The sequence below is a fragment of the Callithrix jacchus genome, chromosome 8, assembly GCF_049354715.1.
Source record: "Callithrix jacchus isolate 240 chromosome 8, calJac240_pri, whole genome shotgun sequence".
Classification (NCBI taxonomy): Eukaryota; Metazoa; Chordata; class Mammalia; order Primates; family Cebidae; genus Callithrix; species Callithrix jacchus.
Genome location: NC_133509.1, coordinates 21,005,041 through 21,021,594, shown reverse-complemented (window position 1 = coordinate 21,021,594; position 16,554 = coordinate 21,005,041). Strand labels below are relative to the sequence as shown.

General features: G+C 58.0%; 2 protein-coding genes across 11 annotated transcripts in view; one reads left to right on the top strand and one right to left on the bottom strand.

Annotated features, from left to right (window-relative positions):
* Positions 1–6,527, top strand: part of STRA6 (signaling receptor and transporter of retinol STRA6) — a 31,598-nt gene extending 25,071 nt beyond the window's left edge. For 8 of the 9 annotated variants that reach the window (XM_054239421.2, XM_078333649.1, XM_009005232.5 and 5 more), the window contains 7 exons: positions 889–964; positions 1,948–2,081; positions 3,528–3,645; positions 3,726–3,827; positions 4,509–4,672; positions 5,067–5,222; positions 5,764–6,527. In XM_054239421.2, coding sequence (XP_054095396.2) covers positions 889–964; positions 1,948–2,081; positions 3,528–3,645; positions 3,726–3,827; positions 4,509–4,672; positions 5,067–5,222; positions 5,764–5,927 — 914 coding nt within the window. In that variant the 3' untranslated portion in view covers positions 5,928–6,527. Of the gene's footprint in view, positions 1–888; positions 965–1,947; positions 2,082–3,527; positions 3,646–3,725; positions 3,828–4,508; positions 4,673–5,066; positions 5,223–5,682 lie in introns of all 9 variants that reach the window. The other variant, XM_078333647.1, reaches the window with a different exon arrangement.
* Positions 6,528–9,109: 2,582 nt separating this feature from the next.
* On the bottom strand, positions 9,110–12,252 carry ISLR (immunoglobulin superfamily containing leucine rich repeat). Of its 2 annotated transcripts, none has more exons than XM_002753320.6 (2): positions 11,965–12,252; positions 9,110–11,205 (listed from the first exon to the last, which is right to left on the bottom strand). In XM_002753320.6, the coding sequence occupies exon 2, from the start codon at positions 11,195–11,197 to the stop codon at positions 9,911–9,913; it is 1,287 nt and encodes a 428-aa protein (XP_002753366.1). In that variant the 5' UTR covers positions 11,198–11,205; positions 11,965–12,252; the 3' UTR covers positions 9,110–9,910. The 2 variants fall into 2 exon arrangements, with proteins under 2 accessions (XP_002753366.1, XP_035115099.1); XM_035259208.3 differs by lacking the exon at positions 11,965–12,252 and adding an exon at positions 11,366–11,510.
* Positions 12,253–16,554: the final 4,302 nt, after the last annotated feature.

The window sequence follows — 16,554 nt, the reverse complement described above, 5'->3', positions numbered from 1 at the left end:
GATCCTAATGCACCGGCAGTGCTGAGAACCACGCTCTAAGCCCCGTGGCTATGTGGAACTAGCATTCGCCTTTTCTGTGTTTGCTCTCCCCACACTTGAGATTCCGGTGATAACATGGGCACCAGGAACACTTTCCTGGGCTAACTGATGAGACCAGGTATCCCGGGCTCATTCTGGATCTGCTTGGAAACAGTGGCACACCTCACTCTCTCATTCCTAGCAGCGTGGCTTGCGGGCAAAAGCCCTCTCTCTGCGCCTCGGTTTCTTCTTCAGCCCAGTGGGAACAGTCCTTCTGTCTAACCTTGTGGGGTTGCACCCCTGAGCTTCTTAAACTCTCAGGCTTGTTCACGACACACCGTTATGTATACACTCATTGCATGCATGGCCAGGGACGGGGCTGGGCGACAGCAGCTGCCTCCCTTATTCTAATGGACTCAGGCCACACTGGTGTGGACTCAGACCCTCTATGCTCTGAATGAGGGCCGTTAGTGCAGACCTGGATGGGGCTTATGGCTCACGTGATCCTGGGAGCTGGGCAGCACAACAGGGCGCTGGGCAGTCTGTTCACAAGCCAGCGCGGTGGAGCTGGAGGCAGATGCCAGGTTGGATGGGGGTCCCACAGCAACAGCGGGGTGAGGACCAGGTCTGCAGACTCAGAGCTGGTTTTCACCTCTTGGCCCCTGTATATCACTGGGAGGAATGGGGTGGCCGAAGTCATTGGCTTACACTGGATCTTTGAGTCAGGAATGGGGCCAAGAGGCCTCCACTCATAGTGTGGTGTGGGGCAGGGGGATCTGCCCACCAGGCACCACCCTGGCAGGGGTTTAGAGGCTCCCAGGAGACCCTCCAGGCCCTGACCGCTCCCTTTGCTCCCTCTCTGCCCACCAGTTTGCTACATCTCGGCCTTGGTCTTGTCCTGCTCACTCACCTTCCTGGTCCTGATGCGCTCACTGGTGACACACAGGTGAGTGGCAGGCTCCAGCTCACCCGGCGCAGAGGTGGGGAAGGAGTGGAGCCCTGTGGGCCTTCGGGGAGGCCCTGGGGCTGGAGGGAGGGAAGGGCTCTGCCGGCCCAGGCTGTCATGGAGCCCACCTGAGTGTGGCTGCCTGTGGTGGAGGGAGAAGGTGGGGCTGGGGCCGCCCTTGGGCCTTCCTGTCTGGTTGGGGAAACGTCTGTGAGTATGTGGGATGCGGGGCACCATCACTCAGGGCGGTGCGTGGAGCTGGCCCTCGGAGTAGGGCCCATAGGGTGGGCTGGATGAGAGGGAAGGTGGCCTGGGGAGGCTGCATGTGCCCAGAAATGGAAGAAGAGGTAGGAGGTGAGGACTGTGGAGGTGACAGCAGAGGCTGGGGTGGCCCTGCCATGTGAGAGTGTGAGTGACAGGTGGCCTGGAGGCACAGGGCACTGGAGAGGCAGTGCGGGTCTCACCATGCCGCCTCGCCTGCCCTGCAGCGGTGAGTGGTGAGGAGCACTGAAGGCCCAGGGCAGGTGAGAAGGGGCGGCCTGGGCACTAACCCATGTCAGAGAACTGGCCCGTGTGTCCTGTGCACGTGCCAGGCCTCAGAGCTCCTCCCAGGGATCCTTTTCCACAGACCACCCCTTCCTTCTCCTGGCATTCAAGGCTCCCCAGCCAGTGCCCGCCTTACCTCCATCCCTGGTGGCTGCACTGTGTGTCACTTCCACTTGGCTCAGGTTGAGTCTTCTGCCTGGTTTTGTCTTCCTCATTCACCCTTTAAGTCTGCCCAGATATCACCTCTTCCAGGAAGCCCTCCTTGACTCCCCAGATGGGGTTAGTGGCCTCCTCCCAGCTCCCACAGTTGTGGGCTTCCCTGCTGATGGCTGTGGGTTGAAACTCTATTGGAAGTTTGGCCAGTTGCTGGCCCAGAGGAGGATTTAGGGAGAGCGTGTTGCTCTCTGAGGTCTCTGCCTCCCTGGCTCCCACCCCAGGACCAATCTTCAAGCTCTGCACCGAGGAGCTGCCCTGGACCTGAGTCCCCTGCACTGGAGTCCCCATCCCTCCCGCCAAGCCATATTCTGTTGGATGAGCTTCAGTGCCTACCAGACAGCCTTTATCTGCCTTGGTGAGCCCCCCACCCCACGCCGTGCCTGCCACACCCAGCCTTGGACTGGGCCCCACCTCGGACACTGGCCCCAGTGGAGAAGTGTGCATAGCAAGTACTGCCCTCAGAGTTTGTACTTGCTCTGGGGCAACAGCAAGAGGAGGGACCTTCCTGCCTTCCCTGCCCTTAGGAAGCTTACTCAGGATGGGGGTACAGGAGCCCTCAGGAAATTGAGTGAGTTCCCTCCACATGGAGATGAACCCCAGGTGCCACCAGGTATTTACATGGGGGGTGGACCTAGGTCTGGAGGTGTCAAATTCAAGATGGTACATTCCTGCTTAAGAAAGGGCTGTGTCGGCCCGGGCACGGTGGCTCACGCCTGTAATCCCAGCACTTTGAGAGGCCGAGGTGGGCAGATCACGAGGTCAGGAGATCGAGACCATCCTGGCTAACATGGTGAAACCCTGTCCCTACTAAAAATACAAAGAATTAGACAGGTGTGGTGGCCTGTGCCTGAAGTCCCAGCTACTCAGAAGGCTGAGGCAGGAGAATCGCTTGAACCTGGAGGCAGAGGTTGCAATGAGCCGAGATTGAGCCACTGCACTCCAGCCTGGTGACAGAGCGAGACTCCATACAAAAAAAAAAAAAAGAAAGAAAGAAAAAGAAAGAGCTGTGCCACAATAGGCTACCTACAGCGGTAATGAGATCCCTGTCACTGGAGGTATGCAAGCAGGGTTCCATGGATATTGTTGGAGTCTGCAAAGGGGGTCCTGCCCTGAGAGAGTTGGACCAGATTACCTTCCGGGACCCCTCCCAGCCCCAAGTTTCTCCCCTTGGGTACTGCAGTGAGAAGAGCACTCTGCAGGGTGAGGGGCTGTGACCAGCATTGCACATCCAAGGGCCTTGTATCTCTCCCTCCAGTTCCTTCCGTGCTCACCTCCTAGCGGGAGGAGAAGGACCATAAAGGAGTGGAAAGTCACAGTGTCTTTCCACATAAGGTTCTTTGTAGCCCTTATGCTCCAGCCCTTTTGCAGGCATCATCTTCTAATCAACTGGCCAGATTATTTCAATAGACAGTCCTTGGGCACCTACCGTATGTCAGGCTCTGGCTTGAAGGAAAGCAAACATCAGTTTAAAATGTAGTCTTATCCCCCAGTAACACAAACTCGGGAGAGGGAAATAACATTTGCAAAGTACTTTGTGATTTTAAGAGTTTCCACAGATGTTCTCTCATCGGATCCTTATAACCATCTCTGAGGTAGGGACTATTATCCCCATTTACAGAGGAAGAAACTGAAGCTCAGAGAGGGAAAGTGACTTGTTCAAGGCAGCATAGCTAGGCAGTGGCAGAGCAGAGATCTAAGACCAGGCTGCCCAATTCCAAAGCCCCTGGTTCTGGGGGCAGCGGGGATTGCTAGCTTTCATAGAACCTGTCGTCTGTCCCCGTGCCACTCCTGCCCCGGGCAGGGCTCCTGGTGCAGCAGACCATCTTCTTCCTGGGAACCATGGCCCTGGCCTTCCTCGTGTTCATGCCTGTGCTCCACGGCAGGAACCTCCTGCTCTTCCGCTCCCTGGAGTCCTCGTGGTGAGTGACACAGGACATGGAGGGCTCGGGCACTCCTTAGAGGTCCGCTAATGGCGACCACCTGTCCTTCCCATTGGCAGGCCCTTCTGGCTGACTCTGGCCCTGGCTGTGACCCTGCAGAACATGGCAGCCCATTGGGTCTTCCTGGAGACTCGTGATGGACACCCACAGCTGACCAACCGGTGAGGAGGCACCTGGGCTTGTGGCTCTCTCAGGCCCTCAGCCTCTTCTTCAGCGTCACTCTTTTTGTGTCCTTCTCCCTCCACTGCCATCTTTCCCCTCTCCCTATCAAGGAGCCCAGAAGATAGTAGAAAGAGCTCGCATTACCAATACAGAAAAGGGACAATGTCTCAACCTACTCCAAAGTGCCTCTCTCCACCCCTGGCATGGGGCCGGAAGTACCCCCATGAGCCTTTCTTGCTTTGGGAATCAATCAGCACTGCCGTCCCCTGGATCCTCTGCTTCCTCAAAACCATGCCCCTCCCCACTTTGTAACAAGGAAGATCCGTGTCAGGTGACAAGGCTGTGAGAGAACCTTGGCTCCTGGGGGAACTTGGAATTAGCAGACAGGGGACCCAGAAGGCATCAGGGACATAGAAAGACCCAGACAGACATGGACTTAAAGCCCAGCTCTACCACCGAATAACTAACAGCCTTGGCTAAGTCGCCCAGTCTCTCTGGGCCTCAGTTTCCCGTCTCCCAGGGTGGTGGGTTGAAAAAGAGAAGGCCTTGCCCAGGGAGGACTGCATAGAAAACATAGCAATAAATGGTAGGCGCAGAGTTCTGGGTATCCAGGTCTGAGCCTGACCCTGGGGAGGGGGCCCTGGGGCAGGGCCTGGCTCAGCTTTCTTCTCCCACCCCAGGAGAGTGCTCTGTGCAGCCACCTTTCTTCTCTTCCCCCTCAATGTGCTGGTGGGGGCCTTGGTGGCCACGTGGCGAGTGCTCCTCTCTGCCGTCTACAACACCATCCACCTCGGCCAGATGGACCTCAGCCTGCTGCCACCAAGAGCTGCCACTCTTGATCCCGGTAAAGTCACTGGGTCGGGCTGGAGGGTTGCTGAGGCTACCCAGGCAGTGAGGAAGGCGTCCGCCCTGCCCCAAGCCCATGCCAGATGGTCAGTTTGCCCGATGTCTGCAGCTGCATGCACCACTCGAGTGCCCCTGCGCTGTGCCTCATGGGGTTCTACGGCATGTGCACTGGGCGTGGGGTGTTCTCGCAGGTCCACTGTGCCCAGGCAGCAGCTGTGCCACGCGCCTGGCGTGTCTACAAGCTTGGATGCAAGCTGTGCACACGTACTGTATATGTGTGTGTGGGGTGTGTGTGTGTGTGTGTGTGTGTGTGTGTGTGTGTTAGGGGATGTCTGGATGCCTCGAGTCTGGCCCCTGCTCCCCCAGCACTACCATCCGCCACCCCACCCCAGGCTACTACACCTACCGAAACTTCTTGAAGATCGAGGTCAGCCAGTCGCACCCAGCCATGACAGCTTTCTGCTTCCTGCTCCTGCAAGCACGGAGCCTCCCACCCAGGACCACGGCAGCCCCCAAGGACAGCCTCAGACCCGGGGAAGAAGACGAAGGTGCGGCCTCCTGCTGGGAATGGGGGAATAGAGCCTATCCAGCTTCTCCCAGGAAGGATGCGTGCCCCTCCCCAGCACTCAGAGTAGGCGCCAGGAAAATTTTCACTTCCTCTCTCCCTTGGCTGCCTTTGGTTGCCCCTCCTGGTCTGACCTCAGGGTGATTTTTTCCATGGTATGAACACACACATACACACACCCTATGTGTGCACACAGAGAGAATGAAACAGCTGCCTTGCTGAGGGGTTCCGTCACTGTCCCCACTTCTCCCTTGGGGAAGGGAGTATGACCTCCTCCTTTCCTTCTGCCCAGAGTGTGTAGTAGGGAGGGGACACTAAGCCAGCTCCAGGCCCTTGTCCCACCCCGCTTCCAGTCTATCCACAGACCTCACTCCCCACTTCCATGCGCTGCCTGCAGGGGGCATCCTAAGCCTCACCACCTGCTCTATGCCTGGGATTTTCAGGCTCTCTGCTCAGGTCCGAGGGCCAGGGGAGACTTGGCTGGGTGTTTGCTGAGTGACTCACAGAAAGTCCGTCTCTCTCAGGGATGCAGCTGCTGCAGACAAAGGACTCCATGGCCAAGGGAGCACGGCCCAGGGCCGGCCGAGGCAGGGCTCGCTGGGGTCTGGCCTACACGCTGCTGCACAACCCAACCCTGCAGGCCTTCCGGAAGGCGGCCCTGTTGGGTGCCAATGGTGCCCAGCCCTGAGGGCAGGGAAGGCCAACCCACCTGCCTGTCTGTGTTGAGGCGCGTTCCCACCCACCATCCTCCTCGCTCCCCGGCTCTCCCGGTATCACCTGAGCCATGCAGCCTGGATCGCCGTGGTTGTGTGGAGGTCTGTCTGCACTGGGAGCCTCAGGAGGGCTCTGCTCCGCCCACTTGGCCACGGGAGAGCCAGCAGGGCTTTTGAAGAAAGAAACTGGTGGGTTAGGGCCTTGCTCCAGGAACCAGTCGAGCCGGGGCGACCACATCCAGGCCTCTGCCCACCCTGGCTCTGCCATCAACCTTGAAGGGCCTCGATGTAGCCCTTTGCTGGAATCATTCCAGCTCAGCCCTGCCTCAGCCTTGGCCTTCATGCTGTGGAAGCTGCCAAGGCGCTTCCTCTCCCATTCAGTTCCTCGGCCCTCTCTGGGGAGTGGCTGGAAGGCTCCCTGGCCTCTGGCTGCAGGGCAGCCCAAGTCACAACTCAGACCAGGTCCCACACCGAGCCGCCCACACTCGAGAACCAGATATTTTTGTAGTTTTTATGCCTTTGGCTATTATGAAAGAGGTTAGTGTGTTCCCTGCAATAAACTTGTTCCTGAGAAACTGTCCTCATAGCAGGAGGGGTATGGAGGGAAAACCCCGCCCACACTGTCAGTACATGGCGCTGTGCCTTGATGGGGATGGGGCTTGGGTGGGCCCGGGGTGTTCTGGTCACATGCTGGGCCAGACACTGGGTAGAAGGCAGAGAGAACCTGTAGCTGCATCCCTGTGGGTGGCAAAGACAGTGGAGACCCTATGATGCCACCCTGAGCCATGTGGATGCTGGCTGTGGAAGTAGAACTTATTCTGGGTCTTAAAGAAGGCGCAGGACCGGGGCGGGGGGGAGAAGTGACTTTAGGAATGCTGGGGAAGCAGTGTGACTCCAGGTGTGGAGGTAGGAAGGGGCATGTGACATGGGGGGACACAGCGGGGGCTGTCCTGATGGGAGTAGAGTGAGGATATGGAGGGGAAAGGAGGGTGGAAACAGACTGGGGTCTTTTCCCTGCTGGAGGCTTGCTGGAGGTTGGGAGATGTGTGAATAAGGAAGATGCCCTGGGCCCACTGAGGGGCGGGGAGCTACAGAGGGTGGGAAGATGTGGTCACCTACAGATCTAGGTCAGCAGAGCCTTGAGAAACGCCTACACAGGCAGTGGAGATCAGCAGCCCCCTGCCCAGGTTCCTGCTACGGCCTCAAACACCTATAAAGGCAGGGACCTCAAACCCTTTTTCAAGGCTGCCCTGAGGAGATCAGAGTGGGTGCAGCTCTGATCCCACTGCACCGCATTGAAAAAGGCTTCCTGCCCTTGTTTCAGCAACTGACAGAGTCTCAGGGGAGGAGAATCCGGGTTTCCAGAGAAAGGGGCCCTGTTCACACTTGGGGCAGGGGAACATCTAGGAAGGCTTTCTGGAGGTGGTGATGCCACAGACGACTCTCAAAGACTGACTTAGCCAAATAAAGAACAGGAAAAGGGTGCCCGGGCAGATGGAACCGTGTAAGCAAAGGTGCAGAGGGTAGCACACCATGGAGCATTAAGGGAACAAGGAATTCGCTCTTCCAAGAAGAGGCAGAAAGGGTGAGCTCATTGGAGGAGCGGGTCAGAGAGGCTCTAAGTGGGGAATTGAGGCTTTTCCTGGAGGGCAGTGGGGACCACGGAAGACTAAAGCAGGGGAGTAGCTAGTCCACTCAAGCCACAGCCGCTGACCCAGGTCTTAGGTCCAGGTCCTGCTCCAGGAAGCCAAGCCCGCTCAGCTGGGAATGGAGCCAGGGATGTCCCAGTCACGTGGGAATATCAAGCCTGAGGCAATCAGAGTCCACCGCACCCTGAAGCAGCACTCTGCCCTACCTCATTTGATTTCTGAGGCAATCGAAGCCCAGACGTGGGCAATGACTTACCCAAGGTGGCCCAGCACATGGGACTTGGCTCCATCCTGCTGTTTTCCACCAGACGTGAGTCATTTTTTGTCATCTTTTATTTTAGATTAGGAGTCATTCTTGATACATGCTGCTGGTGATATCAGCTCAGCAGGAGCTGCAAGTTGATGAGGGGAGAGTGGGCACAGGGAGGGGCTGTATGTGGACCAGGAGGGAGGGAAGGGGGCTGGCCAGCAGCCAAGGCTCACAGCTGCTACCCCAGACTCTTTGGCCTCCTGCCTCCACTTTGCTGAGCTAGCAGTTCTGGGAGCTCTGGACAGAGGCCACAGAGCCTCCCCCTGGGCCATTGTCTCTGCATGCAGCAGCCTCAATCTTGAAAGGGGTGGGATAGAGGCAGTAGGAAGACATATATCTGACCTGGCTCAGATAGGAGGTTGTGTGGGGTCTCCAGCTTAGGACCTCATCCTTATGCTCCCCATCTGGAGAGGCTGAAGGTTGCTGTACATACACACACACGCACACACACACACACACAGCAGACTTGCAGAAGGCTGCTATACGTACACATACACACAGGCTGAAGGTTGCTGTACACACACACAGAGCAGGCTTGCAGAAGATTGCTACACATACACACACACACACACACAGAGCCCAGGCCAGTTACTGATCCACCTGCTCCATGGGGAAAGATTCCTACGGGAATCTGCAGTCCTCATTTGGACTTTCCTTTTGGAATACCATTTCTTCTTTGAGGGAGGGTAAGTATAATTTGTTCCCCCCAGCCTCTCCCTCAAGTATGTCCTCTTGTTCCCAGTCTCTCCGGGGCTTTCTCCTCCTGTCCTGTGTCCCCTTCTCATCATGTGTCTCCTCCATCTTGCCCCATCTATCCCCTTTCCTCTTCATTCCCAACATCTCTTCCAGGGGCAGGATAGGGAAGAGGAGCTGCCACTCAGGCACTTCCAGTTCCTTGTGCCTCTCCGAAATGCCTCTTGAAGCCACTGCTGACATCCGGCCCTGCTCAGGGTGGCCAGCCACCGCAGGCTCCTGCCCCTTGTCCTGTGGGATGGTTTGGAGGACGGGAACATCTGCAGTTCAGCTCACTGCAAGACCCAGCCCCTGGCACAGCACAGGCCAGCACTTACAGGCTGCTGGGGTCTGAGGCCCCTGTCACTGTGGGCAGGTAGGCTGGCTGCCCCGACTCTTCAGCTCCTGATCCTGTCTCCACATAGGGGTTCCTAGATGCAGACAAAATTCCAGGCAGACACAGAAGGGCATCAGAAGTGCTGTTTATTTCTCTGTAGCTCCCAGGTTGGCTGGCCTTTGCAGAGGATGCAGAGGAGCAGGCAACAGATGAGAAGTTGGGGAGAAAGGAAGGACAGGTTCCAGGATAGAGGGTGCGGACTGAGGGAGGAAGGGTAAGAGGAAGGAAGGCCCTTCCTGGATCCCCCCATTTCAGTCTCGGATAAGGAAGACCCTTCCTGGATCCCCCCATTTCAGTCTCGGATAAGGACAAAGGGACTCCCAAGCCCTCAAGTCATCAGAAAGCACCAAGGAGCAGGAGGAGCTTGAGCAAGCCTGGGAGAGCCTCGGAGCCATGCCAGCCACGGTCTTTACATCCCAGCCTCCTCTCGGTGCCCTGTCTGCCTCAGACCACCTCCTGGCCAAGCCCCAACTGTGTTCCCCCACACCTGGCCCTGGCCAGCTTGACGGTCACAGTGCCTGGAGTTCACCACTGAGGCTTCTCCCAGTTGGGTTAGGGCATCGCCCGGTTAGCCTGCTGCCCCTAAAAGGAGAGCATGGGCAACGCTGTTAGCAGCAAGCACCACAGACAGTGAGTTAAGGGATCAAATTCTATCCTGGTCACTAGTGTGGAGCAGGCCTAGAAACTGGCAGTAGCAGGTGCTCTGAAGAAATTAGAAGGAGAGGTAGGAAAACGTGAAGTCGCCCATGCGGGCCTCGGGAGTTGCCAACCCCAGAGCCCTGCAGCACTTATAAGAAGCACTGGCAGGGGCAAGTGGAAGAGTTAGGGAAACGCTGGGGTTGCTTCAGCCCAGTCCCAGTTGGGGTGGGGCTAGAAGGAGGTGAGGAAGAAGAGGAGGAGGCTTTGACCCAGCAGGAGCAGGCCTGGGGGCAGCTGCCCAGGGACCCCGTCTCCCGTGACTGCAGTCTCGGGGTTCCCAGCACGGCTGAGGTAGATGATGACCACATTGTCCTCCGGCCCTGATGGCTGCACCTCGTTGTCAACTGTATAGCAGCCCTTTCCCTCAGCCGCTTTGCTGTGGAACCTGTGCCCCAGCGTGTTCTCACCACCCTCGCCTGGTGTAGCCAGTGCCACATTCACTGAACTCTCGGCACTGCCCAGCTCATTGGTGGCCAGGCAGCTATAGGTGCCTTCCTCCAGCTTGCCAAATTCGGGGATGAGCAGGCTGCCGTTGGCAAAGGCCTGGAATCGTGGCTGGCTGCTGGCCGAAGGGGTGCCGGGCAGGGCACGCCCGTCAGTGTCCACATTGGGGCTGGTGATCTCCACAGTGCCACTGGGTATCTGGATGTGCCAGTGAAGCTGGGGGGCCGGCTGCCCGTCCACATCGCAGTGCAGTGCCAGCACGAAGCCAGGCCTCAGCTCGGCACCATCCTGGTTAGACTGGTAGCTGAGCTGCACGGAGGGCGCGGAGCAAGGCAGCGGTGGCAGGCGTCTCAGCGGCGTGCCCTTGAGCACGTGGGGTGAGGTGCAGGCGATGTTGTCCTGCTCTGGGATGGACACAGCTGTGGCCAGGGTCCACGACTTGAACCACACGATGCCGCAGGTGCAGTCGAAGGGGTTGTCATTGATCTGCAGGTGGGACAGGGCGGTGAGCGGGGTGAAGGTGCCCTCAGTCAGTGTGCGCAACCGGTTGTGGTTGATTTGCAGCGAGCGCAGAGCACCCAGGCTGCGGAAGGCGTCCTGGGGAATGGAAGTCAGCTCGTTGCTGTCCATTTTGAGCAACTGGAGGGCACTGAGGTTGTGCAGGTCGCTCCAGGCAAAGTCAGAGATGAGATTGTGGCTGAGGTCCAGGCTCTTGAGATGGCCCAGAGAGGCCAGGGAGCCGGCGGCCACCGTGCGGATCTCATTGTGTGCCAGCCACAGCGACTGCAGCAGGGGCACCTCCCTGAAGGCACCCTCCGGCAAGCCTGGCAGCCGGTTGGCTGACAGGCTCAGTGTAGTCACGTTGGCTGGGAAGCCAAGCGGCATGGCCTCCAGGTCGCGGTAGGCACAGTCGACGATCTGGAAGCTATACTTCTCCCCACAGTCGCAGGGCTCCGGGCAGGCCCGCGCCAGGCCCAGGAGAACCACCCACCAGAGCAGACGCAGCTCCCGCATGGTGCTTCCTGCAGAGGAGAAGGGCCTGTCACCCAGGGGATCCCGAGGACCTGCCAGAAGGACTCATTCCTCCCACAACCCCAGCCAGAGCTCCTTCCCATCAGGTGGCCCTGTGCCACATGACCCAGCTAACGCCCAGCACCACCTAGCCCGCCACTCCCATCCTACACAAGGGGAAACTGAGGCCCAGAGCAGGGCTGGGACTTGCTCCAGGTCACACAGCCAGGCAGGGTGAAGACAGGATGGAAGAGCACCCCAGCTTCTCCTCTGAGTGGAGAGTTCTTCCTGCCTCGGCCTGTTCCTACTTGACTTTAGGACTCGAAATCTGTTTTCCAGCCACCCCTCTTCTGGCACAGAACCTCCCCCTGCCCTCCCACATCCTGGCCGCAGCCCCCCGCTTGTGCAGTGCACAGCACCCCCATCCACTCCACCCGCCCCCTCCCGCTCCTCCAGCAGACACCAGGACTTTTCGGCGGAATCACACTCGTGGTCTGCTCTGTTCAACTTAGCCAGGCAGCTGCCTAAATAACCCCCTGCCAGGACCTCATAGCTAACTTGGGTGAGGCCAGGGGCTCAGCCCAAATGCAGCTGAGATTTCCGGGGCCTCAATCGTGGGTCGTCGAAGAAGCAGACATCCCGCTCCAAGTTAGGGACTGTCCCACGCAACTCAGACCAGCCGGGGCAGGCCTAGAGGGAACCAGCCCCCACATCCAACAGGCCTCCCCCTCCCGCCGCTGGCCCTGGCGTCCTCCTCCCCATCAGCTTACCTTCAGACTACTCTCAGTCAAGCGGAGCCTCTTCTAAGGTGGAATCAAAAAGCAACAAAGGACCACGTTAGCCCCGACAGTCTTCAGGGCCAAGGGCACCCAGAGGCCTTGGATGCTGGAGCGAGGGGCGGCCTGGTCCCGCCCCACCTTCAATGTGCAGGCCTGTGCCCTCCCTCCCACGGACAGGGTGCCTGGGACCATCCACTGAGGCGAGGCTGTAGGGAGGAGTCCGGAGGAGCCCTGGGCAGCCCGTGCAGTCCCTCCTTCCAGCAAAACAACTGCTTCTCTGCAGCAACAGAGACCTGTGTTTCCTAAGTGACACCAGAAACTTGAGGGGGAAGAGATGCCAAATTTTTTTGGGTTGTGTTTTCTCTCTCTCTCCCTCTCACTCACTTTTAGCAGCTTCAGTTTCCTTAAAGACACAGCACTGTCTGGAAAGCACCCAAGAAATGATGGGGCCAGGGGCATTTCAGCGGGGTAAGGGCGAGAAAGGGAATCTCACGGTGGGGGAGATATCCAGTTCAAACAAGAGAAAAGGGGAAGCGTTTGTCCAAGCCAGGGCTGTCTGTGTGTTTGTGTACAAGTTTGTGGGTGTGAGGGTGCATGTTTCTGTGTGTGCATGACTTTGTAGGTGTGTGTGTGGATGTGGTATGAAACCGTGTTCGTGAATTTCTGTGTTTGGTGTGTTTTTGTGTGTGTCTGTCTTGGTGTGAGTTTGTGTGTGGAAGTAAGTGTGCATCTGTGTGTGTGTGTGTGTGTGTGTGTTTCAGGAAAAAGCCAAGAAGGCCAAAGTGTACAAAGCAGACACCAACCCCTCCGTGAAAGCTGAGACGTCAGTCGTGTTTTTCTAAGAAAACTTATCCTATTGGCTCCGAGACTGAGCTGTGCTAAATGCCTGCGGTAGTCCAGGAAGCTCCAAGACTCCGGGCCCAGCAGCTGGCTGCACTCCCTGCTGGCTGGGGAGGAGACCGGGAGGCCTGGCTCAGAAAGCAGGGCGGGAACTTGTCGGCCTTCAGTGCTCCTGGCCGGGATTCTGAGACACCCAGACCCACGGAGGGGTTCCATCCCCCGGGACTGCCCACTGGGCACCCAGACGGGAGGCCATGGAGGACGCAGTCCTGGAGGGTGCTCTCTGGGCCCCCCACAGGGCCTGAGACCCCACTGTTGGTGCTGGACATCCAGGTGGTGGCCGCTGGCCTCTCTGAGCTCCACTGTTCCAACACCAACTGTGTGGAAGGGGCAGACACCTCCAGGGGGAGGGTATTTGACCCCTTTTCCCAAATGGGAAGGCCCAGGGGAGTGGGCATGGGGAAACGAAAGAGGTCCAAAACAAGGGAGCTGGAAGATAAACTGAAAGATGAAGGAGCCCCAGAAAAGAACTTCGTAGACTGAAGAATTTTGCCCTGCACAGAGCAAGCCTACCGTACCCCTCAGGAGCCCTCTGCAAGCTCCCTTAGCCTTCCATCTGATAACTTGCTGAACTCTGCTCGTGACTCAACTCACCCTCTCAGCAGGGCCAAGGGTGGACAGGGATCATCTTTGGCTGAAAGCATCCCCAGGAAGCCTGGTGCAGCTCATCACACCCCATTCCCTCCAGCATGCTGCCTGCAAAACACCCCAGTCCGATGCTGAGGATATTATTATGGTCTAAAGCAGAGCACCCTCTCCTTCCTCTGCAGAGGAAGCCCTCCCCTGCAACATCCTGACTGTGCCAGAGAATTTCTGAATTTGGTGGGTCAACCAGAGACTGTAAACCAGAGGGGAGATTCAGTGACTTCAGTGTCAGTCAAGGAGGGCTTCCTGGTGGAGGGGGCTTCATTCACTCTATTCTACACAGCCCATATACATACCCTAACCTGCACAAAGGCTATGCCACCAGCTTCACCTCCAGGGTGCTCTGAGAAGCTCAGAGTTCTCACCCCACCTCCCTCCTTCCAAGCACACCAGGGTCAGAGCACAGGTGCCTCTGCAGCCCTCAGTTCCCAGTGACTGTTCTCTCCAACATTCCTGACTTTTCATCATAGCTCTTCCTATTAGCTGTGATCATTTATTCACGCCTGTTTAATGTGTGACCCCTGACTAGAGAGGAAGCCCACTGAGGGCAAGGCCTTACCTTCTCAGGCGCTATCGATCCCCGGCACAGGCAAGACACTCAGTAGGCGCCCTTCACTGCTTGCTGGACAAGGCGGGGTGGTCATCAGAGCGAAGCATTTTAGAGCTCACCCACTTCACCTCCTCATCATCTTACAGACCTGGCCTTTGGGCCCAGACTGGGGAAGGGGCGTGCCCAAGACCCTTTAGATAATATTTATTTTTAGAGAATATTTCATACAATGTAGGAGACCCACACTCTGTTGGGCGGGTGAGTGTGTTAGCAGCCTTCTGGGGGCAGGGAGTCTGTCCCCACATTCCCTACGGAAGACCTTGATGACAGCCAGACCCTAAGCTCAAACTCCTACCTCAGAATAGCCGTGGGGGGCTGAGGGCGGGAACAGTGAGAGGGACGAGCCCACCTGGGCAGAAAGGGGACTGCGCATGCCCCCCAGTCTCTGCTGGATCTTCCCGGTCTGCCCACGTCCTGCCACTGCCTGCAAGGTACAGGCCTTGCCCTGCCTCCACCAGGAAGGACAGTAGGGCCGCCGGGACCTCAGCTGAGGACCACTGTCTCTCTGAGCTGTCTCACAGGTGGGCCTGCCCCTCAGCAGGGCCCTGCCTCCAGCAGGAAGGACAGTAGGGCCACCAGGACCTCAGCCGAGGACCACTGTCTCTCTGAGCTGTCTCACAGGTGGGCCTGCCCCTCAGCAGGGCCCTACCTCCACCAGGAAGGACAGTAGGGCCGCCAGGACCTCAGCCGAGGACCACTGTCTCTCTGAGCTGTCTCACAGATGGGCCTGCCCGTCAGCAGGGCCCTGCCTCCACCAGGAAGGACAATAGGGCCACCAGGACCTCAACTGAGGACCACTGTCTCTCTGAGCTGTCTCACTGGTGGGCCTGCCCCTCAGCAGGGCCCACGAGCAATTGTGCAGGCCTCTGAGGAAGGGGCTTGTGACCTTCCAGGTAGGCCTCTGCTCTACCGTTGCCGAGAGAGCTGAAGTTCTCTCTGTAAAGCCCACCCTACAGGAGATCATGCCAGCAGGCAGGCAAGCTAGAAGGGGGCTCCCTTGACTTTTCAGCCTGGGAGCCTTCTGTGGGCTGTCTGGGCTGCCATCTCCCTTCTCCTGGCCTCCTCTGAATTGAGCTCAGGCCTGAGATAGGGACCCTTGGTGAGTATGTGGGGCCCTGACTGTCCCCAGAACTAGGAGGCTGAGCTTGGGAGGCCCTCCTGTGAGCCCTGGCCCTGTCTTCTGGGGGTCTCTGGCAGCCTGTAGGGTGACCAGCCAACTGTCCTGGTTCAACTGGACTGATGGGTTTTCTGGGACATGGGGCTTTCCATGCTAAAATCTAGACAGTCTCAGCAAACCAGGACAGTTGGTCACCCTAGCAGGGGAGGGGGCCCACTTCATCCCCCAGTTTCTCTATCCCGTGCACCCCTTCCTGCTCGCAGAGGCCCAGCCCTCTCTCCTCCTATTCCACTGCCTCTCGCTCTGCTCCTGCTCCTGCTGCCTCCAACCAGTGGGCCAGCCCCACCCCAGCTGCGGCTGCTCGACCCGGACTCCCGTACCCCAGAAGGCCTCACTGCCACTGACTAGGGGTGCCACGTCAGCTTTTCCTGGAAGGCAAAAAATGTTCCTGATGAGAAAATGGAGAGAGACGTACAAGCCCAGCAGAGACAGAGAACTAGAGAGAAACAGAAATGAGAGAGACCACAGAGAAACAGAATCACAGCCTCCTTTCCAGAGGTAGAGAAAGGGAGCAAGGGGGAAAGACCCAGAAAGAGAGACGGAGGAAGGAGGTCAATGGACGAGGAAACAGGCTCTGAGGGGAGAGAGCAGCTGGGGACCACTGCGAGGTGTGGGCAGCTGTGGGTGTGGGCTGTTGCCATCCCACCAGGAGGGGCAGAGGCTGCCTTGGGCCTTCTACTGCATGCCCCCGCCAGCAGCCTGCCGGATTAGCTGGGAGGAAGCTCGGCACGCTCCTCGCAGGGCTTGGTTAAGCCTGTGGGTGTCCTGGGAGCGAGAGGCTGTCCTAGTCCTTGAGAAGATAGGGTTACGGAAAGAGGTTTGGCTGGCTGGTGGGACTGTGTGCACTCACGTGTGTGTGTGTGTGTGTGTGTGTGTGTGTGTGTGCACACGCACATGCATGGGGGGACATAGAGCCATCTGCCTAGGTCACCAAATCATAAGGCTCCCTTTTTCTAGGCCTTCGTGCCTCTGTCATACATGAGACTTGGTCTAAAGTCCTTCAGCCCCTGTGTTCTGCCTGTCTAGAATCTCAGAAATACTGACTGACAAGAAGAGCCTGTGCGCACGCACGTGTTCACACACAATTTCCATGCGCATGTGTGCGACAGGTGAGCCTGTGCCCGCCTTCCACGTGTGTTGGTTGTTCATGCACCAGCGTGGGGATGTGAGCTGGAGTGAGCAGGAGATCGTGGCATGAGTGCCCAGGCTGTGGATGGGGGAGGCCCTGGCATCACCTTAGCCCAAAGGT

What these genes read in the sequence shown, in the direction of transcription:
- ISLR (XM_002753320.6), bottom strand. Translation starts at nt 11,197, where the DNA reads ATGCGGGAGCTGCGTCTGCTCTGGTGGGTGGTTCTCCTGGGCCTGGCG.